The sequence below is a fragment of the Oryctolagus cuniculus genome, chromosome Y (genome assembly GCF_051225735.1).
Source record: "Oryctolagus cuniculus isolate XC-2025 breed Fujian yellow rabbit chromosome Y, ASM5122573v1, whole genome shotgun sequence".
NCBI lineage: Eukaryota > Metazoa > Chordata > Mammalia > Lagomorpha > Leporidae > Oryctolagus > Oryctolagus cuniculus.
The window spans coordinates 7,602,949-7,627,758 of NC_142889.1; the positions used below are offsets into that span (position 1 = coordinate 7,602,949).

The window sequence follows — 24,810 nt, forward strand, 5'->3', positions numbered from 1 at the left end:
GATGGAACTTCTGGGGAACTTTAAGGAGTCACATTTTCATATACATTTTAGGGGGTCATTTCCGATATCAATAGTGTCTTTCCCTTTCTTTCTCTTAGTTCATCTGAGAGACAGAGAGTATGAGAGAGGAAGAGACTTCCTATCCATTGGTTCATTTGCCAAATGATTACAATTACAAGGGTTAGGCCAGGGCATTAGGTCAGAAACTTTTTATTATTCCCATTTGGTAATTTTTGTGCCTGATATGTTTCTTTTTTAAATCATCCCCCCAGAAATAATTTCCCAGATCTGTATCTTGAAACATTTCCATATTTTTCTTCAGATTTTCGTGATTTGATATCTTACTTTCATCACTTTGGGTTTAATATTGTATATGGTGAAAGGTTTTAATATCATGCTTCAAGATACGGAAATCCAGTTGAAAGAATTTTTTCCCAATGTGTGTTGTTAGCACCTCCATCAAAAATTATTTGACTGTAAGTGCATGACTTTATTTCTGGACTCTGTGTTCTACCTGTAGGTCTGATTTTATACCGGTATCAATGCTATTTTAGTTACTGTAGTATGTCATGTAATTTTATCTAAAGCTTTGTGCTTTTTGCTCATGACTGCATTTGTTACCACTGTCACCCTCAAGGGATCCTTTACTTTTTACATTTTTGTGCCTCTCAGTCTAAAAAGTGAGTTACTTAGATCACGTAGATATCTTTTTTTATGCTAGTCTATGCCTTTTCATGAAAGTGCCTAATCTCTTTACATTTAAATTGGTAACTAAGAAGAAATGACCTTTTTTTTTTATTTTTATTTTAAAGCTTTTATTTAATGCATGCAAATTTCATAGGTACAAATTTAGGAATATATTGGTTTTTCCTCCCATACCCACCCTCCAATCTCTACTCCCGTCATACCTCCTACTCCCTCTCCCAACCCACTCTTCATTAAGATTCATTTTGGATTAACATTATATACAGAAAAACAACTATACTAAGTAAAGATTTCAACAGTTTGCAAACAAACACATACATGCACAATGCTAAAAGTACTTTTTGAGAACAACTTGTGCAGTTAATTTTCTTTCTTTTAAACTTTTATTAAATAAATATTAATTTCCAAAGTACAGCTTATGGATTACCGTGGCTTTTTCCCACTATAATCTACCTCCCAACCACAACCATCCCATCTCCAACTCCCTCTCCCATCCCATTCATATCAAGATTCATTTTCAATTATCTTTATATACAGAAGATCAATCTAGTATATACTAAGTAAAGATTTCAACAGTTGGCACCCACACAGAAACACAAAGTGTAAAGTACTATTTGAGTACTAGTTATACAGTTAATTCATACAGAACAACACATTAAGGACAGAGATCCTACATGGGGAGTAAGTGCACAGTGACTCCTGATGTTGATTTAACAGTTGACACTCTTTTTTTTTTTTTTTTTTGAGACACTAAATGTTACAATTTATTCCATCTTCATGATCACAGACATTACAGCGCAGGGCAGGTAAACAAGGCCAAAAAAAGCAAATACCCTTTTCCCCTACAGAACCAGAAGCAGAATGTGGCATTTTTAGGACCTGCAGTTGGCTTAATTTAATGTCTTGGACTGAATTATGGGCTGGTGAGAGCAAACCTGCAGTGCAGGCTCCTCTCTTATGATGACTGCAGGTTCTACATTTCTGAGATGCAGCATGAGCTCCGAAACCATGACCACCACAACACTCCTGAAGGTTTCACCTCTGAACCTGACATCTTTTGTTAAGGCAGGGAACTGGTCCTCTGTTCCCAAAGCACTGATCAAACCATGGTGCCCTGACCCCTTGTCAGAGCATTAGCTCCCTGAGAGAGAGAGAGAGACCCTGGCCTACTGCTTTGATGGAGAATGACCCCAGTACAGTGTATGTCATATCATTCACAGCAAAAATCAAGAGGTCAGGCAACCTTGATCATCCTGGCTAGTTTATCATTATTTACCTACAAGGTATATTTAAAGCTAATGCTAGACCAAATATTGCACCCATCCATAGTCCCAAGAAATTGTTCCTCTCAGCACAATGAGTTCCTGCGAGATGCTAGAGCAAGTGAGAGATCGTCTCAAAGCAGAATGGTGGTTGGTTCATCCTCTTACAAGTGAGGAAGAAAACTAAACACCACATCAAATCCAATGGTCATCTTCACAATCTCAGTGGACACATCCAGGGTCCTCAGTTTCCTGATTGGAGGGGGTACAACTGCAAGGTGTCTGTCAAGGTCAAGAAGAGTTTTCAGGCTTTTCTTTGCTATGGCCCATGAACTCCAGTCCTTCAATAGGATTCTCCTTCTCCTTTATTGCTTTCTGAACGCACTGCTGGTAACGCTTGAAGAGGTCGGTGCATGGGTCCCCAGAGCCGTCCCCCTTAAGGAACTTCTCAGCAAACCAGCGATTGAAGCACTGGTCGTACTCGCACTTCATGTCTGTACACACCTCCCCAACGCTGTTCATGCCGATGGCTGCCAGTTGACACTCTTATTTATGATGTCAGTAATCACCCAAGGCTCTTGTCATGAGTTGCCAAGGCTATGGAAGCCTTTTGAGTACACCAGCTGTGATCTTATTTAGACAAGGTCATAGTCAAACAGGAAGTTCTCTCCTCCCTTCAGAGAAAGGTACCTTCTTCTCTGATAGCCCGTACTTTCCACTGGGATCTCACTCACAGAGATCTTTCTTTTAGGTGTGTGCCGCTTCCCATGTTGGATTGTTCTCTCCTTTTTAATTCTATCAGTTAGTATTAGCAGACACTAGTCTTGTTTGTGTGATCCCTTTGACTCTTAGTCCTATCGTTATGATCAGTTGTGAACTGAAACTGATCACTTTGACTAGTGAGGTGGCATTGGTACCTGCAACCTAGATGGGATTGAATTGGAATCCCGTGGCACGTTTCTAAGTCTTCTGTTTGGGCAAGTCCGATTGAGCATGTTCTGAACTGTACATCTCTTCTTTTATTCCCACTCTTAAATTTAACAGGGATCACTTTTCAGTTAAATTTAAACACCTAAGAATAATTGTGTGTTAATTACAGAGTTCAACAAATAGTACTAGAACAAAAAAAGATACTAAAAGGGATAAAGTATTAAGTTGTTCCTGGACAGTCAGGACAAGAGCTGATCAAGTCAGGAATGACTTTTTTTAGCTCTGACATTTAGCTGTTTTCTATATGTAGAATAAATACTTTTTTCTTTAATTTTTGTATTTTCTTAAAAATTTAGCTGATGTATTATAATGAACAATGTTTTTATTTTCGCTTAGTGGACATATTTGGGATTACAATTAAGATTCCAAATTTACAACAGTGTAGTTTGAATAATACCATCTTCTTTGGATTACCGCTATAGTCTTGATAATAAAAACTGCCCTGTGCTAATGTATCTTTCTGTATATTGTTATGATTCCAGATTTATCTTTAAACACTGTCTTCGCATTAAAATATATAAAAGAATGAAAAGGCGCCGGGTTCTAGTCCCAGTTGCTCCTCTTCCAGTCCAGTTGTCTGCTGTGGCCCAGGAAGGCAGTGAAGGATGGCCCAAGTGCTTGGGCCCTGCACCCACATGGGAGACTGGGAGGAAGCACCTGGATCCTGGCTTCGGATCAGCGCAGCTCCAGCCATAGCAGCCATTTGGGGAGTGAACCAACGGAAAGATTTTTCTCTCTTTCTCTCTCTCTTATTGTCTATAACTACCTGTCCAAAAAAAAAAAAAAAAAAAAAAGAATGAAAGGGAAGAGCTCTGGATTAAAGAAAGTAAAGAATTTGTTGACTAGCTATGCCTTTCAAGGACTGAGAGTAGAATGACATCAAATAAATAAATAACACTGGTAAAGATAAGTGCATTAGAAAATTTATAACAATCAGTATTTTACTATTCTTCATTTTTATACTCTACAAAATGCAAATATATGAAATAGCAGTTGAATATATTCAAATTGGCAGAAATATGGGATGCAAGCAGCAGCTTATCTCTCTATGCCATGTGCCTGATGGCTGTATTTTATTTTTTTAAATGATCACCATGTGTTAGATTAGAATTTACATACAAGTCAATTATTTTTTTAATTTATTTGACAGATAGAATTAGACAGAGAAAGACAGAGAGAAAGGTCTTTTCCTTCTGTTGGTTCACCCCCCAAATGGCTGCTACAGCCAGTGCACTGTGCCGATCTGAAGCCAGTAGCCAGGTGCTTCCTCCTGGTCTCCCATGGATGGCACTTGGGCCATCCTCCACTGCCTTCCTGGGCCACAGAAGAGAACTGGACTGGAAGAGGAGCAACTGGGGCTAGAACCCGGTGCCCATATGGGACGCCGGCACCACAAGGCAGAGGATTAACCAAATGAGCCACAGCATTGGCTCCCAAGCACTGTATTTTAAAGGGGAACAAAAATACATTTTAGTTTTTCATATTTGGTCTGTGTTTTCACATTCCTTTAATACCTATCAGAATTGTTTATAATTCCTGCTCATGTTTAGACAATATGTAAGCCTAAATTGAAAGTTCAAGGTTTTTATGCTGTCATGAGCATGTAATTTTCTAAATCCCTCACTATCGTTGGCTGCTTTGTCACATCTTGATTTTCTCCAGATAGTGAAGAGGGTGGGGAGCTTTTAATCTTTTCTTTTATCATCTATTAGATGTATCAGCTATAAATTTTCTCTCAGCAGTGTAAATTTTGACTAGTTCCTGGCGTTTTATCATGACTTAGTGCTGTATTAAACAAGAGATGTGTATGTTTTCAGCAGTTCTTCAAGTGATCCCAAGACAGCTAGTACAAACGCAATTATTTTCAAATAAGCCCTGCTTTGCCCCTTCCAGAATCAGAGATCAGGGTGTCACATTGATAATATGGTCTGTCATTAAAAACCTCAACTGTATCATACAGAAGGTAGTAATGCAATTTCACCATGAAATGTTTTTTAAAGTTCTCTCTTTTATTTTTTTAATTTAATTAATTTATTTGAAGGGTAGAGTTAGAGAGAGAGAGAGAGAGAGAGAGAGAGAGAGAGAGAGAGAGAGAGAGATCTTCAATATAGCGGTTCACTAGATTGCCGCAATTTCCTTTCCTGGGTGAGGCCAAAGCCAGGAGCCAGGAGCTTCCTCCAGGTCTCCCACATGAGTGCAGGGGCCCAAGGACTTTGGCCATCTTCTGTGCTTTCCCAGGCATATTAGCAAGAAGCTGGATCTCTAACTGACTTTCAAATCAATCAATAAATAAGCATATTTATATATATGCAAATACATATATTTAAAATATATATTAAAATCTTTAGAGAACAAAAAATATTTTAGCTAGGTGACTGTTAGTAAATAATCTAAAGTGAAAGAATGCAAGAGAATAAAAGTAATCATACAAGATTATACAGCAGAAAAAACAAATGTGAATGCCCCTAGTTCATACCTATTTGACCGGTTAGAAGAATGGAAGAATGATTGAAAGTAGTGATTTGTATGGCTGAAGCAGTGTTACAAGGGTGGTTAGTAAATAATATGAAGGTATAAGGATAACATACGGTCTGTATATGCTGTGTAAAATTTTATAGGTCATTGTCAGAACTTTGAGCTACTACATAATTGAAGGTGGAGTCAGTGTCCAGTTCAGAGTTGGAGAATTATTTGTTACTGAAGTCTACTAATTACACTCTAGAAATGCTGCTACCTTTCCTCTAATTCATAGAGTTTTAAACACCATTGAAAATTAGGTTAATAGTATTCAGTCGTCCTTAACTTCAGAAAATTATGAAGGAAAGCAAATAGATTACCCTGTTTGGATGTAATTTTTGAATACCATCTTTGCTTTTTATAAATCAGACAGACTTTTTGAAATCCTTGAAAGTTCTTTGGGATTAACTTTGGGTAAATATGAGAGAAAGGAGCACCACTAATGTTATTTACTAAGCTGAACCTTAGAATTTGTTTTCCCTTTCTTCCTCTTACTTTCTGTGTCGTCGTCTTTTCCTTCTCTCTTTCTTCCTGAAAAATACTGATAAAAAAAATGAAACATCAGACAGACAATCTTCAGGGTGCTTCAAAAGAGGAGTAAAACAAGATAAATGGTATTTGAGAAATATTCTGGAATGCCTGTGGTAATACAGGCATTTCCTAGTTTCCATACACATACCAAATCACTCAACTTTTATTTCTTGATTTTTAATGTTAATTAACAATGTTTTCTATTGAACAGGTCTAAGACAAATCATGTTTTCTAGAGTTATTGTGGGGATTGCTAGAAATTTTGTTCTTAAGTGGTTAGTAGGCAGGTAGTTCCTGTAACTTGAAGAAAAAAATTTAAAGAATGTTTGTATAAAGGTCATGTTTGATTATTGTACTTGTGCTCTCTGTTGTTACAATAGAATCAAAAATAAATTTATCCACAAAATACAGAGAAAGTAAAAATGAATAGATGAAGCTTTAATAGAGTAATAGGAAAATTAAATGTAAAAATTAAAAATGAAGACAGGAGAAAGATTAATACATAAAATATAAAATCCTTTACATTTAAACCACAGTTTGTTTCAGAAGTAGAGCAGGTAACAGGAATACAGTAATGTAATTATCTACATTTAAAATGTAAAGTAAGTCAACATTTAACACCTAAAATGCCTTTCTTGATGCCAGGTACTTTCATCAACATAGCGAAACTCCTACAGCATCAAACAGCTAACTTTTGTGAAACTAAGTAGAACAAAATTCATTGCTTTGGGTATTGCTATGCTGATCATGTACATTCTCTGAACAAAGCTGTGAAGTTAAGGCAATGGCAGACTTTAAACAGGTTTAAGTGAGCTTGCATCATTTGTAGAAGCCACATCATTCCGATGAAGCTCTTGTTGGTTTTTGGAATCTTTACTTCATGAGCCAACTTTTTAAAGTAAATCCTGGCACTAGTTTATGAAATATTTTTAATTGAGGCAGATTTGCTTTGTTAAATAGCTTTAAAGTGAATTTTCGTTGCAGCATTTTCCCATGGTAATAGAACATTGAATCATTTCCAAAATTTGAGAGAACTTTAAAATATTAATTTTTAAGAGAGATTAAAGATTTTTTTGCCTTAAACAAGTAGTGTTTATTGACTTTATAATCATTATTGAGCATGTCCTCTGATGTAGTTTTTTTTTAAAGATTTATTTATTTGAAATCAAAGTTACAGAGAGGAAGAGAGAGAGGGAGAGATGTCTTCTGTCCACTGATTCATCCTCCGATCAGAGCGAGGAGCCAGGAGCTTCTTCTGGGTCTCCCACGCGGGTGCAGAGGCCCAATGATTTAGGCCATCTTCTATGGCTTTCTCAGGCCATAGGAGAGATTTGAATCAGAAGTGAAATAGCAGGGATGCAAACCAGTGCCCATATGGGGTGCCAGCACTGCAGACAGCAGCTTCACCTAGTAGGCCAGAGTGCCAGCCCCTCTGCTGTAGTTTCTAAAATTTTAGCAGTTAGTAGGTGAATGAATGCTTCTGGCATGTTTATTCTAGAGGACTGAAAACAATTTTATAATCAGATGAAATTTCTTATATTGAATTCAGAGGTCAGTTAATAACCATTGCCTCTCAGACAGGATATTATGCAATATAATGCTGAATGATTTTCAGAATACAGAATCATTGATGTGGCTTTTTAACATAATCTCTTCCTGAGATTAATGATGTAAAAAGGGCCCAAGAATTTGCTTCTTAGGCATTCCCAGCTAATCTAATAATGCTTATCTAGCAACCACATTTCAAGAACTGCTTTTATCAGGAATATCTCTAGCTATCTTGAGTTCCCATTAGTTCTTTGCTCCAAAGCATACTTCACTGAAAACAACTAAGGAGGCTGAAAAATACATAAAGGGCTTACTGGAGATGAATTTCCAGAATTTCTTTTTCCATGCTTGTTTTTAAAATGATCTGTCTCTCCACCAACCCACCCACATGTTGTATTAAAAATTCTGAAAAATCCACACATTTGAAGAGTATTATTAGCAGTAATGTTTCCAGTCTGTTGTTTGGCATTTTGTTTTCAATTCCCTGACAAACACCTTATTGTTCATATATTCTTGTTTGTTAACTAAATGCTAACTAAGGGACTCCCTAATATTTTTGTTAATTCATATTCCTTGATAAAGATATATCTGTGTTGGATCATTTTGTTGTTATTCATGAAGGTAACAAAAAATCAATACAATTTTTTTTCTCTAGAACTGTTCGCCAGTTAGCACAAGAGCAGTTTTTTCTGATGTGTACCAGATGTTGCATGGGACATAGGCCTCTGCTTTTCTTCATCACTCTACTCTTTACTGTTTTGGGGGTAAGACATTTTTAGCTGAACCTATCAATGTGATTCATTCTTAAAATGGAAAGACATTCAGAAATTTTAATTATTTTATTAAACTTTGAGTAGTTGTGATTTAATGAAGTACTATAACATTTGTATACTGCTTTTTACTTGTTTCTTGTAAAAGACTAGGAAAAAATTTACTACTTTAACTGGAAGAATGAAAACCGAAGAACTTATCATTTATATCTGTGATGTATTTCCACAATTTCAGTTCACTAATATGGATTCTGAGTATAGACTTACAAATTTACATTGCTTAATGTACTATTTCAGAGCACAGCAAGAGAGAGGGGTAAACATTCTGGTGAATATTTCACACTTTTACGGCATCTTCTTAATTACGCTTATAACAGTAATATTAATGTACCTAATGCTGAGGTTCTTCTCAACAATGAAATTGATTGGCTCAAAAGGATTAAGGTAAGTTATAGAATACTTATTTTTAAAGATTTTATTTATTTATTTGAAAGTTAGAGTTACACAGATTGAGAAAAGGCAGAGAGAGGTTTTCCATCCGTTGGTTCACTTTCCAGTTGGCCGCAACAGCTGGAGCTGTGCCAGTCTGAAGCCAGGAGCCAGGAGCTTCCTCCAGGTCTTCCCACATAGGTTCAGGGGCCCAAGGACTTGGGCCATCTTCTACTGCTTTCCCCAGACCATAGTAGAGAGCTGGATTGGAAGAGTAGCAGCCGAGACTCGAACCAGCGCCCAAATGGAATGCCAGCACTGCAGACAGTGGCTTTATCGGCTATGCCACAGCACCAGCCCCTTCAATACTTATTTTATACCATTCCTGAGTGAATGTTCTTATTAAAAACATGAGAATAATAAACATATACTGTTCATAATAGACATATTGTTCATGATGAATTCATAACTAAAATAATTCAGCAGTGAGTCATAGAAAAAATTCACAACTAGTTTTACTTAAATTTGACTTGGAGTTTGATACTCAGATTCTTACACTTTGATATTTTTAGACTGTGTTTGCTAATGATCATTATGTACCTTCAACTCAGAGTATTATAGGTTAGCATTATTAAGCCATCTGATATCTTGCATTATATTTTTTGTGAGAACATATTTTTTAACTTTATTAGCTTTGGCTTTCAGATTAACATCCTTCTAGTATTTTATAATTGAGCAGGATTTATTCAAAACACAGACAGAGCTCTGTTGAGATTTGGGACTGGGCCAGTCTAAAGGTGGGTGCCAGGAACTCAATCCAGGTCACCCACATGAATAGCAGGGTTTCTGTGTACTTTAGCCATTTCCTACTGCCTCCCAGGTAGTATTAGCAGGAAGCTAGAATAGGAAACAGAGCCAAGATCCAGACTTTAGTACTCCAGTTCTGTATGTGCACTCCCTAATCAGTCCTTAACCACTGTGCCAGTTGTTCACCTTGGAAGCAGCATTTCTATTCCTTTGCATTTACATTTTGGACCAAAATTCCTTTTTGTGAGGAATTAACTTTTAGATTGTAGTATGTTGGGCAGCATTCTTGAATCAAACTCTAGACACTATAATAATCTCTGTCAGTGCCCACCTGTAAATCCAAGTATTGTCTCAATGTCCCTGGGAGGAAAACTTGCTCACATTTAACTCTTGTGTAGGGTTTTAAAAAAAAAATAATAAACTACCTAGATGGAAAAGTTTGGCCATCTAGGTAGTTTATTATATTTGAGATCACCTCTGTCTCTTGTTCGTAGTGATTCTTCTGTCCTTACCTATCTTATAAGTTAGGCCTGTGAAATTTCCTTTGGCAGGATGATGTTAAAAACACAGGTGAAACAGATATTGAAGAGCCAATCTTGGAAGGACATCTTGGGGTAACAAAAGAGTTGATTGCCTTTCAAACTCCTGAGAAAAAGTATCACATTGGTTGTGAAAATGGAGGTGCCAATCTTATTAAAGTAAGCTTTAAATTTTTATCCTAAGCTAATCATTATTGGTTTGCATGTGGGTCTTCTTGAGCTCTTTAGTATTATGCTTCAAACGCTATTCTGATCTTTATTATTTATAAAAACGTTTTAATGCTATAAAGTTACTGTAATTTTTAAACATGTGCCTCACTTGACAAGGTTTATTTTAGTAACTACAAAAAAGCCAGATAAATGCTTTGAAAAGTCAAGTAGGCAGAGTTATTTGATTTTGCTGTTTCATAAATCTCAGTTCTTATTTGATCTTATTTCAAAATGGAAATACCTCTATCTTGCAAGGCTGTGTATATTTTATATATTATGTCATATTTTCTGATAATTGTATATGCCTTATAATTCAAGTAAAAGAGTTCAATTCTGATATATTTTATTTTTATTTCAGTTTGAATCTGATTCAAGGAGTTTTTATTTAGAATATAATTTTCTTTAGTATGATTCTCATCTATTTTTCTTTGGAGTTTTTAAAGTATCTAATCTGGAAAATAATTGTTTATTAATTTTACTGAGTACTTTTTTTCAAAGATTTTATTTATTTGAGAGGTAGAGTTACAGAGAGAGAGAGACAGAAAGGAAGATCTTCTGTCCACTGGCTCACTCCCCAAATGGCTGCAATGGCTGTACTGCTGATCCTAAGCCAGGAACATGGAGCTTCTTCCAGCCCTCCTAAGAGGGTGCAGGGTTCCAAGGACTTGGACCATCTTCTGCTGATTATCCGGCAGAGAGCTGAATCGGAAGAGGAGCAGCAGGGACTAGAACTGCTGTGCATATGGGATGCCAGCATAACAGTACCAGCCTGAGTATTTTTAAGCTATAGTTTATATTACTAGAAAATCGAAAATTGCTTTTGCGATATAATGAGATATTAAATCATGTAATTATTAAAGTTTCAAAGAGACAGTTTTTCGAAAATACATGTTTTACTAATAATATGTGACTTCTTTTAATATCTATAGGAATTAATTGATGATTTCATCTTTCCTGCATCCAAAGTTTACCTGCAATATGTAAGAAATGGAGAGATGCCAGCTGAACAGGCTATTCCAGTCTGTAGTTCACCAGCTACGATCAGTGCTGGTTTTGAACTTCTTGTGGCATTAGCTGTTGGTTGTGTAAAAAATCTCAAAGAGATAGTAGACTGTTTGACTGAAATGTATTACATAGGCACAGCAATGACTAGTAAGTATTTTAAATGGCAAAGCTGTTTATATTGGCTAATATTTCATTGTTTAAGTTCTGATTTTTCCATTTGTAGAAAACTGTCAGTATGCTTTTTAAGCAACAAGTTTAAACATTTTTATTAGGTGTATAATTAATACTATTATACAGTGTGAGAAGATTAACACAGAAAATTTTCCACATTTATAAATGGCTCCTATAGATGTCTTAGGTAGCTTAACGTAAAATTTTTTTAAAGATTTTTTTTGAAATAAATAAATATTTACAGAGAGAAAGAAAGAGAGGTCTTCCATCTGCTTGTTCACTCCCTAAATGGCCACAACCACCAGAGCTGGGCCAATCCAAAGCCAGGAGCCAAGAGCTTCTTTGGGGTCTCCCACATGAACAAAGGGACCCAAAGACATAGGCCATCATCTGCTGTTTTCCCAGGGGAAATGGAGCAGCCAGGACTGGAACCAGTGCCCACAAGGGATGCTGCCGCTGCAGGCTGGAGCTTTAACCCATTATGCCACAACACCAGCCCCTAGAGGTTTTATTTAATCATATGTAAAGTGAAATCCAAACTCTTTAGCAGCAAGAAGTCAGTTAATGCCAGTTAGTTATATAATCAATTTTATGCTTTGGAAAGATTTTCATGCCCTAGCTTACATTTCGCATGCTTTTTTTTTAGTTTTTTTTTTTTGTTTTTTTTTTTTTTTTTGACAGGCAGAGTGGACAGTGAGAGAGAGAGTGACAGAGAGAAAGGTCTTCCTTTACCATTGATTCACCCTCCAGTGGCCGCTGCGGCCGGCACGCCATGGCTGGCACACTACGCTGATCCGATGGCAGGAGCCAGGTGCTTCTCCTGGTCTCCCATGCGGGTGCAGGGCCCAAGCACTTGGGCCATCCTCCACTGCACTCCCTGGCCACAGCAGAGAGCTGGCCTGGAAGAGGGGCAACCGGGACAGAATCTGGTGCCCCGACCAGTGCTAGAACCCAGTGTGTTGGCACTGCAGGCGGAGGATTGGCCTATTGAGCCGCGGCACCGGCCACATTTCGCATGCTTTTAAATTTAAGTTCTAAGGAAGATAGGTTTGTTTGAAGCTCTAAGAATGTGACAAGAAAACCTTTGTAATTTATTATGTTCTCAGTAACCACATCAGTCCTAAAAACTGGGTAGTTGCTTTTAACCCCTGGGAGAAGTAGGAAACAATAAATAATGTAACACAAAAATTATACCATTGAATCTATTCCATTTTAAAGACAAAAAAGAGCTTATCATTGTGATTAACTGTAGCATTCTTTAAGAACACTTAAAATTATCTTTGTTAGACCGTCTCTAAGTTTTACAAGCTTCTAAATGTATTGCCCAAGATCTTTTTATTTATCCTGTGGTATCTGTTTAAAAGTAGACATTGATTTTCATAAAATACTTAGTCTTCTAAGTTAATTGGTTAAGCTAATACTCTTTCATGGTTTTATTTTTATTTCTTTAAGATTCTTTTTGTGAAACAAAAAGAACAAAATTACTTTAGAGGGCTGGCGCCACGGCTCACTAGGCTAATCCTCCACGTTGCGGCGCCGGCACGCCGGATTCTAGTCCCAGTCGAGGCACCGGATTCTGTCCCAGTTGCCCCTCTTCCAGACCAGCTCTCTGCTGTGGCCCAGGAGTGCAGTGGAGGATGGCCCAAGTCCTTAGGCCCTGCACCCCATGGGAGACCAGGATAAGTATCTGGCTCCTGCCATCGGATCAGCGTGGTGTGCCGGCCGCGGCGGCCATTGGAGGGTGAACCAACGGCAAAGGAAGACCTTTCTCTCTGTCTCTCTCTCACTGTCCACTCTGCCTGTCAAAAAAAAAAAAGGATGTAGAGTAAGCTCATAGTTTATACTCAGTACTTTCAAATATACAGTCTTACTGTTTCCTCAAAAAAGGCTAGAGATACAGATAAAGAACTTGTTACTCTGTTACTTTTTAATAAGGAATGAAGCATGGGTTCATGTTTTGGTAATAGTCTTTATGAATCTAAACAGTGGCTTGAATCTAAGTGATAGTATATGCAATGAAAACTAAAAATGCTGTAATGTGTTGGTTTGTTTACATAAAAGATCTGACCAGAGCCAGCTCTGTGGCTCAGTGGGTTAAGCCACCACCTGTAGCTGAATACTGATTCTAGTCCCAGCCGTTCCACTTCCAATCCAGCTTCCTGCTAGTGTGGGTAGGAGGACAGTGGAAGATGGCTCAAGGTCCTATGAGACCTGAAAGAAGCTCTTGGCTTCTGCCTGGTCTAGCCTGTGTCATTGCAGTTACTTGGGGAGTAAACTAGCAGAAGGAAGACCTCTCTCTTTCTTTCTTTCTTTCTTTCTTTCTTTCTTTCTTTCTTTCTTTCTTTCTTTCTTTCTTTCTTTCTTTTTCTTTCTTTCTTTTACAGGCAGAGTGGACAGTGAGAGAGAGAGAGACAGAGAGAAAGGTCTTCCTTTGCCGTTGGTTCACCCTCCAATGGCCGGCGCGGCCGGCGCGCTGCAGCTGGCGCACCGCGCTGATCCGATGGCAGGAGCCAGGAGCCAGGTGCTTTTCCTGGTCTCCCACGGGGTGCAGGGCCCAAGCACCTGGGCCATCCTCCACTGCACTCCCTGGCCACAGCAGAGAGTTGGCCTGGAAGAGGGGCAACCGGGACAGAATCCGGTGCCCCGACCGGGACTAGAACCCGGTGTGCCGGTGCCACTAGGCGGAGGATTAGCCTAGTGAGCCGCGGCGCCGGCACTCTCTTTCTTTCTATAATTCATTGAAGATAATTATTTTAAAAGTAAAAAGTATTTTTAAGTAGGTAAATTTACAATAATTAAATAAAACTACATAAGAATAACATAAAGAGTAGGCTTGGGCCAGCATGTGGCTTAGCAAGTTAAACCACCAGCAACATCCCATCTGAGCACCTGTTAGTGTGCCTGTGAAAACCAAGAACTTGGGCCCCTGCCATCCATGTGGAAGACTCAGATGGTATATCTAGCTTTGATTTCTGCCTGGCAGCCCCAATTGTTGTAGCCATTTGAGAGAGTGAACAGGTTGGAGATCTTACTCCCAGACTCTGAAACTGCATTTTCAGAAAAAGACTGAATGTTCCATCATCTAGTTCATTCCCTAGACGGCTGCTGTGGCCAGGTCTGGGCCAGGCCAAAACCAAGAAAGTGGAACCCCATCTGAGTCTCTGACATAGGTGGTAGGAGCCTGAACACTTGGGCTTTCTTGTTCTGCTTTTTCAGGCCATTAATAGGTAGCTGGATCAAAAGTGAAGCAGCTGGGACACAAACCAGTGCCCATATGGGATGCAAGCCTTAAAGGCAGCAGCTTACGTTACACCACAATACCAGCCCCAATAAAAATAAATCCTAAAATATAATAAATAAAAACTGGACTCAAGTTTTATTCTGAGCATCTGTATAGTGTGTAATGTTGAAATTAAATTTTAGAATACTGTTTAATAGTAATTATAGTGGTGTAGAAATTGTTGCTAATATTGATTTATTAGGCTATCAGAGCTGTCAGTGGACATTGTTTTCATGCTATAAGTATCTTCTTTTCTTCTCTCAGCTTTTGAAGCACTTACTGAGTGGGAGTATTTGCCACCTGTTGGACCCCGGCCACCAGAAGGATTTGTGGGACTCAAAAATGCTGGTGCTACTTGTTATATGAATTCAGTGATTCAGCAACTATACATGATTCCTTCCATCAGGAACAGTATTCTTGCAATTGAAGGCACAGGTAGTGATACAGATGATAATATATATGGGGAAGAGAAGCAGGACATTGAGGTAAATTTTAATTATCAATTCTCTTTTCTATATTTGAAGATTCTGGTACCAGAATAGTGTACCTTCATAGGATTGTTTTCAACTGCATTTGGTAATTGTCTTAGAATCACTGAACTTACTCTTTCTATTGCATTGTAGTGCTCAGTTTTCTAATAGGCTTATTAAAACTTCATTTTAATAAGTTTTATTAGTTTTTTCTTTTAGAAAATTAGTCCTTTTGTTTTAAATTTTAAATATAATTTACTATTTGTAAAAAAACTACTCAATTTTACTTACTCCACAGTATGTCCGTTTCATTATTTATGCTTATACTTAGAATATCTTAATATTTTCTCAAATTACTGATTTTTCTCATAGGAAAGTAAACTTGTTTGTTAAATAATGCTAAATGATCTATTATATTAACAATGTTAGTTAACAGAAAAAATATTGCCATCCAAGACTACTTTTTACAGACTATAGCAGAATGAAAATTAGGTTAGTATCTCTGGGTATACATAGTGATATTGCTCTTACACATCTGGGAATAGGGTGCAAAAAAGTTTTGGTCATATTTATACCCAAATTGTTTATCTTTCTTCATTTATTCCTGTGTATAGAAACTGAATAAATGTCAATATTGTATATGGTTTATTTCTCCATTCTTACATTTCTTCCCTTAAGTGACTAGAAATTAGATTCTGTATAATCATTGCTTACAGAGGTTCTGAATTATATACCTGCCTTCACTCTTCTCACATCTAATAAATCTTATCAACTAGGCATTTGGTTTACTTTTTTGAAGTCTCTATGGGGTGCCCAAACCAATAACTGATCAAGAACAACACAGGAGAAAAAATGAAATTTAAAGCCTAGTTCTATACTCATTTTCTGTCACAGCAAGTTTAGTCATACTGGCAATAAGTAAATGAGGCATCTGACTTATGATAAATACTTTAAATTAAATATGTCACATTTACGCTTGGTTCCTTGTGCTTTAGGTTGTCTACACATGATGATAAATAGTGTCTATTTCCTATCTTGTTTTTCTTGACTGTTAACTTCTTAAGGGCAGAAACTAAATACTGTTTTTCTGTGTCAAAAGCCTCAGATACAAAGCAGAGTTCTGTAGCTACCAAGAAATGATGGCCTTATAGTTTTAGTCTATCCTGCTATTTCTGTCACAGTTACTCTTAATATCTGTAGTTATTTAGTGTTAACAAATCCATCATTTTATCTAAATTAGACCATATAAACCACAAAAAAGCAATAACAAAACTGCAAGAAGATACTTGAATCCTCCAAATGCCAATTAATTTATAGCCCCAAATTTACTTATGACTGAGCATTCATTTGTCTCCAATCAGTATTACTTCACCAGACTTTATTATACTACCACCAGTGGATGTTAAAAGATTATTATTTTTCATTTATGACTCATCTGTGATACCTTTTGTAACAACCTATCTGAATTAAGCATTAATACTATAGATTAAAAATTCAGTGCTTTCAGAGAAAGGAATACAAAATAATGCAAGTCATTCATTCACTACTTGTTATTTCTTTTTGCTTACTTCACTGTACTTTTAAAGTGAGTGAGGTTAGCTCACAATGGTGTTTTTTGGTCCCTAGATTAATGTTGATCTTCGAGATGATGTTTTTGGATATCCTCATCAATTTGAAGACAAACCAGCATTAACTAAGACTGAAGATAGAAAAGAGTACAATATTGGTGTCCTAAGACACCTTCAGGTCGTCTTTGGTCATTTAGCTGCTTCCCGACTGCAATACTATGTACCCAGAGGATTTTGGAAACAGTTCAGGTAAATAATAGGTAGATAAGCATATAATTTCTATAAAAAATCTCCATGTAATAAGTGTAAACAGATAAAATCTGTTAGAATTATTTAATATTTAGTTTCTTAAGATACAGTTAGCTTTCTATTTCCTAAAATACTAATACTAATTATCCAAAAATAAAATATGGTTAGTTCATTGAATCAGCAATTCTCAACTGCACCTATTATCAAATATTTTTGTGGGTTTTTATTTATATGTATTCAAAGTTTTTTAAATAAGCACAACCCTAATAATACCACATTTAAATGAAAACTCAAACTTTTCAGCATTATGTGACATGCCAGTCACAGCTTTAAATTTACCTAGTATTTCTTTTTTTGTTTTGTTTTGTGTTGTATTTTTTAAGTTGATTGACTTTTTTGTTGTTTGGCAGGACTGAGCAGATGGTTTGTAACCATCTGAAAAAATTACATAGTTTTTCCCTGTAAGATTTCCCAGAGTCTAGGTTTTCTAGACTATATTCTTAAAATGCTTATAGTATTTTGTGTATTATGTTGACTTGTAGGCCATTTGGTCTGTCACAGTTACTCAGCTGTGCTTTATATTAGGAAAGCAATCCAAACAATTCATACCTAAATGAATAGCAGTTGCATTTTTTTCAGTAAAGTTTTACTCATGACCCTAAAAATTGAATTGCATACAGTTTTCATCTGTCATAAAATATTTTTTGAGTTTTTTCCAACAATTTAAAGATCTATAAAGCCATTTTTAGTCCACACATTACATAAACAGTGGACCAAATTTTGCTCCTGGGATGTTTACTAAGTCGTATAATCAAGCAGCTTTATCAGATTTATTATCTCCCTTTTTGGATTCTCTTTTAGTGCAAGACTACTTCGATAGAGATTTTGCTTTCATGGGAAATTTCCAAATGTCTTTTATTTTTCTTTTTGTGATATTAAGAATTATCATTGACTAAATGTATTATTTCATCGGAGTTGTCGGATATAATTTTCTAATTTTATGATTCTTCATTAGTTAACTACAATGATCTCTAAAATAATTTGCCCATCAATTAATTAATTACCCTAGTGTACACATCTAAAAAGAAAATCAGGATAAATACAGTTTTGTTTTTACTTTAGAATTTATAAATTAATTCTGTAATCCCTTAGCATTTTCCTACATTAATATAATTGAGTGCTAAGATGTTAGATTTTAACAAACCAAGTTATGTGTTGATCTTACTTCCTTTGTTATAATACCTTTATCAAGACCTATTTGTGTTATACACACTGTTCAGACACTGAGGCATAGCTGCATAATTTTACTGTGTAGAAAATGGCTGCAATCTTTTATAGGAGTATGAGGTACCTCTCAGATAAGTCAGAAGTAGTTAAGCAGAGGAATCTTCTTAGTTCTGAGCCATCCTTTCTGTTTCAGTCCTAGTAGCTCCCCTTATATATATTCATTTGTTATTTTTATTTCTCTTAATCATTACACATTCATAGTACAGTGACAGTGACAAACCATAATGTCTCCATATAAATTGTTATACTCCCCAAGCTAAACTATTAACCTAGATCATTAGAATGATTTTCATATATTGTATTTCTTTCCTTTTGTAGTAATATACCTTCAAAAATGCATAGTTCTCTTCTATGCCTTTTTCAGTTTTTTTTTCAGTCCATAACTTAATCTTTCTCTAGCTGAAGACTTTTTTCAGCATTGTTTTCTCTTTGAAATTACTGTACTTTTACATTAAAACCTTTCACTCTAGTATTTGTGTTTTATTTGCTTGCATGTATTATGAGAATTAGATAATATGTAATTATTAATTACAGTACTATTTTTTAGGAAGAAAAATCACATTTAATATGTAATAGTTGTACTTTCCTAGAATATAAGTATATGAGTAAAATTTTATTGATTAAGATGTTTTTCATTAAATTATAATATATTTTTATTTTAAAAATAGTCTTATTTTTCTTCCTGGTAACGATCTTCATGTAATGTTAGAGTTCATACTTTAGCTAGCATTTTGTTACTATGTACAACTGGATATATATGTATGTGTTTACTGTATATTTTCTTTTTGTGGTTAACTTCATATTAAGAATAATTTCTCTATCTCACCTTTGACAGTTGCATCATTCAGTAACATTTTAGAATATTCAAAATATTTGTACAAATATCACTCATATCTAGAACATTTCCATGACACAGAAAGGAAACCCTATGCCCATAAAGAATTATTCCCTTGTCTCCCCAACTTCTTCCAAGCTTGACATCTAAAAATTACCATTTTCTACATTTGAATTTATTTATTTGGGATATTATACTAAAATTGTATAATATATGGCCTTTTCTGTTTCAGCTTCTTTCACTAAACACAAACATAAAAATAATGAATGAAACAAAAAATATAGGAAAAATGTTTTGTTGGATTTGTCATTGATTCTTTGGATTGCTCTAAAATACAGACATCAAAAGGAAAAACTAAACAATCTAGGATTCTGTGTTCAGTAAAAATGTCTTTCAGTAATTAAAAGGGCTAGTTCATTCTATATGAAACTAAAAAGCAGTTACCATACATCCTATTTCAATCACAGGAACATTAATTATACAGAAGAGAAAAGCTTTCAACTAAATCATAATAACCACAAGCTGGAAACAACCAAGATGATCTTCTGATGGTTGGTAACTAAACAAATTGAAACACCCATATCATACAGAAGAACACCTTGCACATCTAACAATTTCAGTGAATTCAGCATTATACTGAATGAGAAACAGCATCCCTTTCTCTTCTCTTTACATTCTAGAAATAGAGGATAGCTGATTGACAAATTAGGAGTGAATAGAATAGAAGGTAATGGGGTAGTTATAAAAACACAGATTCAGAGGTCCTTCTGGTGTTGTAACTGTGCTTGTATCTTGACTATCATGCAGGAGTCCAAAGATAGTGAAACTTCATGCAACTAAATATACTGAATTAAGCACAAATGAAACTTGAGAAATCTGAGAATCATTTGAGTTTGTACCACTCTGTTCTAGGTATATATTACAGTACCTGCCTAGTTATCTGCTAGATGCTGTGATTTACATAAATGAGTAGAAGATTTACATGTAGTATTTCTCTATGATTTTTTTTAATGTATATAAAGGTTTACTTTATTTGAAAGACAGAGTTACAGAGAGACAGAGAAAGAAGTCTTCCATCCCCATTCATTAAAGGTTTACTTCCCAGATGACCAATAACAGCCACAACTGGGCTAGTCAAAAACCAGAAGCCGGAAACTTCTTCCAGGTCTTCTACATGAGTTCAGGGACCCAAGTATTTGGATTATCTTCTGCTACTTTCCCAGGTACATTAGCAGGGAGCTGGATTGGATAGTGGAGCAGCTAGGTCTCCAGTCAGTGCCCATATGGGATGCTGTTACTGCAATTGGCAATTCTACCTGATATGCCACAGTGCCAGCCCAGTCTGTTATTGTTCCTTAAAACTTCACATGAGGGGCTGGCACTGTGGCTTACTTGGTTAATCCTGTGCCTGCAGCACCAGCATCCCACATGGGCACCAGGTTCTAGTCCCGGTTGCCCCTCTTCCAGTCCAGCTCTCTGCTGTGGCCCAAGAAGGCAGTGAAGGATGGCCCAAGTGCTTGGGCCCTGCACCCACATGGGAGACCAGGCGGAAGCACCTGACTCCTGCCTTCAGATAGGCATAGCTCCCACTGTAGCGACCATTTGGGGGGGTGAATCAATGAAAGGAAGATCTCTCTCTCTTTCTCTCTCTTTCTCTCTCTCTCTCTCTCTCTCTCTCTCTCTCTCTCTCTCTCTCTCTCTGTCAAATAAAAATAAAAAAACATGATTCTATAGTTATCATGCTTTTTGGAAAATTTTTAAATCAAAACATGGAAAACACACCTAAATTCACTAATAAAAGTTAAAAGAAGTAACCAAAGTCATTTTTGGAAACAGTATTTTCACTGTATGTAAAAGAAGAAAAAAAAGAACTGTATTAAACTGGTTATGTGGTTATATTTTTTGAAAGAATGTTAGATATTTACCAGAGGTAAACAGATCATAGCTAATTTGATAAGTTTTGGAAGAAGAGAGACAGGCAAGGAAAGGCATATTGTTTCAAGGAACCTTATAAAACTGGTGTGTGTGTGTGTATATACATGATTTATTGTATGTATGCCTTAAAAATGCAACATACATCACTTGACACTACTCTGCAGTAGTCAGGGAAAAACTTACCACTGTATGGGAGGAAAGAAACACATGAAAGGAATAGAGAGAACAGAGAACAGTACTCTCCAGGAGTGTGGAGAGTTTTCTAGTTTTCCATCATGAAAACTAGAAAAACTCAGTAATCCCAGGCATTCAGGAGTGTAAGGAATGCATGTGCCTCTCTAAGAGAAAAATGCCCAGAGCATACATAATCCTCACTGTTGAAAGACTAAAGACTTTTTCTGGATCAGAAATGGAGCAACTGTAAGATGAATCAGTACCCCTTTGGGATTTTGGTATCACAGGCAGTGCCTTAATATGCTGCACCATATTGCCACAATCCTACTTTCTGTGCATGGCAAACTCACTTGAACTGCAGCCTCAACCAGGGATGATCTGACATGTGATCCTACCATGAACAAGAAGATGAGTTTTATACTAGATAAGGAAGGGAAAGCCCAGATTGAAGAGATTCCCTTTGGAAATCAAGTAAAACCAGATTCAAGTAAGGACAAACGTATGGAAGCTGATGAAGAGGACAGTAGACAAAAAAAGAAGCTTCTGACAATCTAGATGATTTGAACTTCTTCAATCAAAAGGAAAAGAAGGGGCCGGCGCCGCGGCTCACTAGGCTAATCCTCCGCCTAGCAGCGCCGGCACACCGGGTTCGCGCCCCTGTTGGGGTGCCGGATTCTGTCCCGGTTGCCCCTCTTCCAGGCCAGCTCTCTGCTATGGCCCGGGAGTGCAGTGGAGGATGGCCCAGGTGCTTGGGCCCTGCACCCCATGGGAGACCAGGAAAAGCACCTGGCTCCTGGCTCCTGCCATCGGATCAGCGCGGTGCGCCGGCCGCAGTGCACCAGCCGTGGCGGCCATTGGAGGGTGAACCAACGGCCAAGGAAGACCTTTCTCTCTGTCTCTCTCTCTCACTGTCCACTCTGCCTGTCAAAAAAAAAAAAAAAAAAAAAGGAAAAGAAGGGAAAACTGATTTTGCATATGATTAAACTGTAAAGGATATAAAGGACCTTAAAATTGAAAGTGATCTTCCAGATTAAATTGAACCAGCCAATTACCTTACAATGTGCTTGCAATTTTTTAGAAAATGTTACCACATGAGGATGAAATACTAGAGAAAGACAAAGTTTTAGAAGGTGAAGACAGTAAGAAGAATAGAGTCTCCTTCAGTAACCAGTTGCACCCTGTGTGCCTCAGAAATGAAGAACTACTTAATCAGGAGTACAACTCTATGAGGGAAAAGAATCCAGATATGGTTGCTGGAGAGAAAAGGAAATTTGTCATGAAACCTCTGTAATTGTCAAGTAGGAACCTATAAAACAACTTTTGTGAACTTTCAGTATCTGTAAAATATTGGATCATCAGACCAAACATCTTGCATTTTTATTGACCAAATTGGGTACTTGTGGTTCAACAGAAACAAACAGAAAATATCACTTAAGATTTATCAAGGAATATATAACTTGTCACAAATGCCAGTCACTGGGTAGTCCTACAGGACACAAAACTCATTTCTTGAAGTATATAACTTATAATTCCCAATGCTGTGTCACCACTGTAAAAACTAACCTCCAGGCTGTCATGGGTAAGCCAGCATAGCTCCACACCAAAGCTAACTTATCTGCAAAGTCTGTTTTGGAGAGACAGCCTTATAGGTTTTCCATCACTGGATATGCCAGACTGAAAAACCACCATGTTCTTGGGGCCAGTGCTGTGGTACAGTGGGTAAAGCCTCTGCCTCTAGTTCTGGCATCCCACATGGGCACCGGTTCAAGACCCAGGTGCTCCACTTTTGATGCAGCTATCTGCTATGGCCTGGGAAAGAAAGAAGATGGCCCAAGTCCTTGGGCTGCTGCACCCACATGGGAGATCCAGAAAAGGCTCTTGGCTCCTGGCTTTGGATCAGCACAGCAGTTGCAGCCATCTGAGGAGTAAACTAGCGGATGAAAGGTCTCTATCTCTCTCTGCTTCTCCTTCTCTTTCTATGTAACTCTGACTTTCAAAAAAAAAAAAAAAAAAAAAACAACCAAGTAAATCTTAAAAAAAAAACTACTATGTTCTTTCATAGAGTAGTTGATCTGAAATCTTTGGAAGATGCTGATGCTCAAGCTGTTTACATTCTTGTTTCCTACTTTAATGCTATCAGAAAGAAACGTGATGGGTTAAGGAGACACTCTTAAAAATGCTCAGTAAGCCGGCGCCACTGCTCACTAGGCCAATCCTCTCTGCCTTGCAGCACCGGCACACTGGGTTCTAGTCCTGGTTGGGGCACCGGATTCTGTCCTGGTTACACCCCTCTTCCAGGGAGTGCATTGGAGGATGGCCCAAGTGCTTGGGCCCTGCACCCCATGGGAGACCAGGAGAAGTACCTGGCTCCTGCCATCGGATCAGCACGGTGCGCCGACCACGATGGCCATTGGAGGGTGAACCAATGGCAAAGGAAGACCTTTCTCTCTGTCTCTCTCTCACTGTCCACTCTGCCTGTCAAAAAAATTTAAAAAAAATTTTTTTTAATTTTCAGTAGACTTCAGTAAATGCAAGATAAGTTTAACTGATTTTTTTTTTAATCTCTATATAACGCAGAGTTATATAGAGAAACAGAAAGATCTCTTCCTTCCACTGGTTTACTCCCCAGTGGCTACAGTGGCTGGAAATGGGCTGATCTGAAGCCAGGAGCTTTTCCAGGTCTCCTACATGAGTGCAGGTGCCGAAGTACTTGGGCCATCACAGTTCTGCTGCTTCCCAGGTACCTTAGCAGGGACCCAGATCAGAAGTAGAGCAGCTGGGACTTGAACCATTGCCCATGTGGGATGCTGGCTCTGCAGACAGCAGCTTTACCCACTACATCACAGCATCCTCTCCTAAAAGTCATTTTTGAAAAAATGAGGTCCTGGCAAATGGGACACATAATAGGCCAATGGAATAGAAGTCCCCAAAACAATCTCACAAGACAGGTCAAACAATTTCTGACAAGGAGACCAAGACCATTCAATAAGGAAAGCACAGTAGTTGGAACAAATGGCATTGGAAAAACAATCTCTCCTTGCAAAAAAAGATGAAGTTGAAACTTAGCTAACACTGAGAACAAAATATAACTCAAAATGGTTCAGAGATCTAAATGTAAGACAGAACTCTAAAATGATGAAAACTGCAATAGGCTTATGGTCCTGAGTATTACTGTGACAGCAAGGCCACGAACAAATATAAAAATTGTACTTCATCAAAATTTCACATATCAAAAGACCTGTTAGCAAATTATATCTGGTAAGGGATAAATAAATTCATGATTCTTATAATTCAACAAGAGAAAGAAACTATGATTCAAAAGTGAGCCAAAGAGTTCAGTAGGTTTCAGTTAAAAAAAAATATATACAAATGGCCATAAGCCCATGTAAAGAACCTCCGCATCCTTATCAGAATGAAAGTATACTACAAAGGGCTGCTCTGGGGGCTTAAACCAAAGCTAGTAATGCCGTTTCGGGTCCTGAATTTGAATTTAGCTTTCTGCTAATGCACCTGGAAAGGCAGTGAGGT

At 37.3% G+C, this 24,810-nt stretch overlaps 1 protein-coding gene and 2 pseudogenes across 8 annotated transcripts in view; 2 read left to right on the forward strand and 1 right to left on the reverse strand.

The window, feature by feature from the left end:
• Window positions 1–24,810, forward strand: part of LOC149119192 (ubiquitin carboxyl-terminal hydrolase 9X-like) — a 158,621-nt gene that overhangs the window by 106,287 nt on the left and 27,524 nt on the right. For all 7 annotated transcript variants that reach the window (XR_016228584.1, XR_016228585.1, XM_089324988.1 and 4 more), the window contains 6 exons: window positions 8,209–8,317; window positions 8,621–8,767; window positions 10,111–10,257; window positions 11,238–11,460; window positions 15,029–15,249; window positions 16,861–17,051. Coding sequence is in view for 5 of the 7 variants with exons in the window: in XM_089324988.1 (XP_089181114.1) it covers window positions 8,209–8,317; window positions 8,621–8,767; window positions 10,111–10,257; window positions 11,238–11,460; window positions 15,029–15,249; window positions 16,861–17,051 (1,038 nt within the window). In the remaining 2 variants the exon portion in view is untranslated. The remainder of the gene's footprint in view (window positions 1–8,208; window positions 8,318–8,620; window positions 8,768–10,110; window positions 10,258–11,237; window positions 11,461–15,028; window positions 15,250–16,860; window positions 17,052–24,810) is intronic.
• On the reverse strand, window positions 1,947–2,539 carry LOC149119193 (TP53-regulated inhibitor of apoptosis 1 pseudogene; annotated as a pseudogene). Its single transcript, XR_016228586.1, has one exon. The product of XR_016228586.1 is annotated as a TP53-regulated inhibitor of apoptosis 1 pseudogene (transcript).
• Window positions 21,540–22,875, forward strand: LOC149119194 (eukaryotic translation initiation factor 2 subunit 2 pseudogene; annotated as a pseudogene).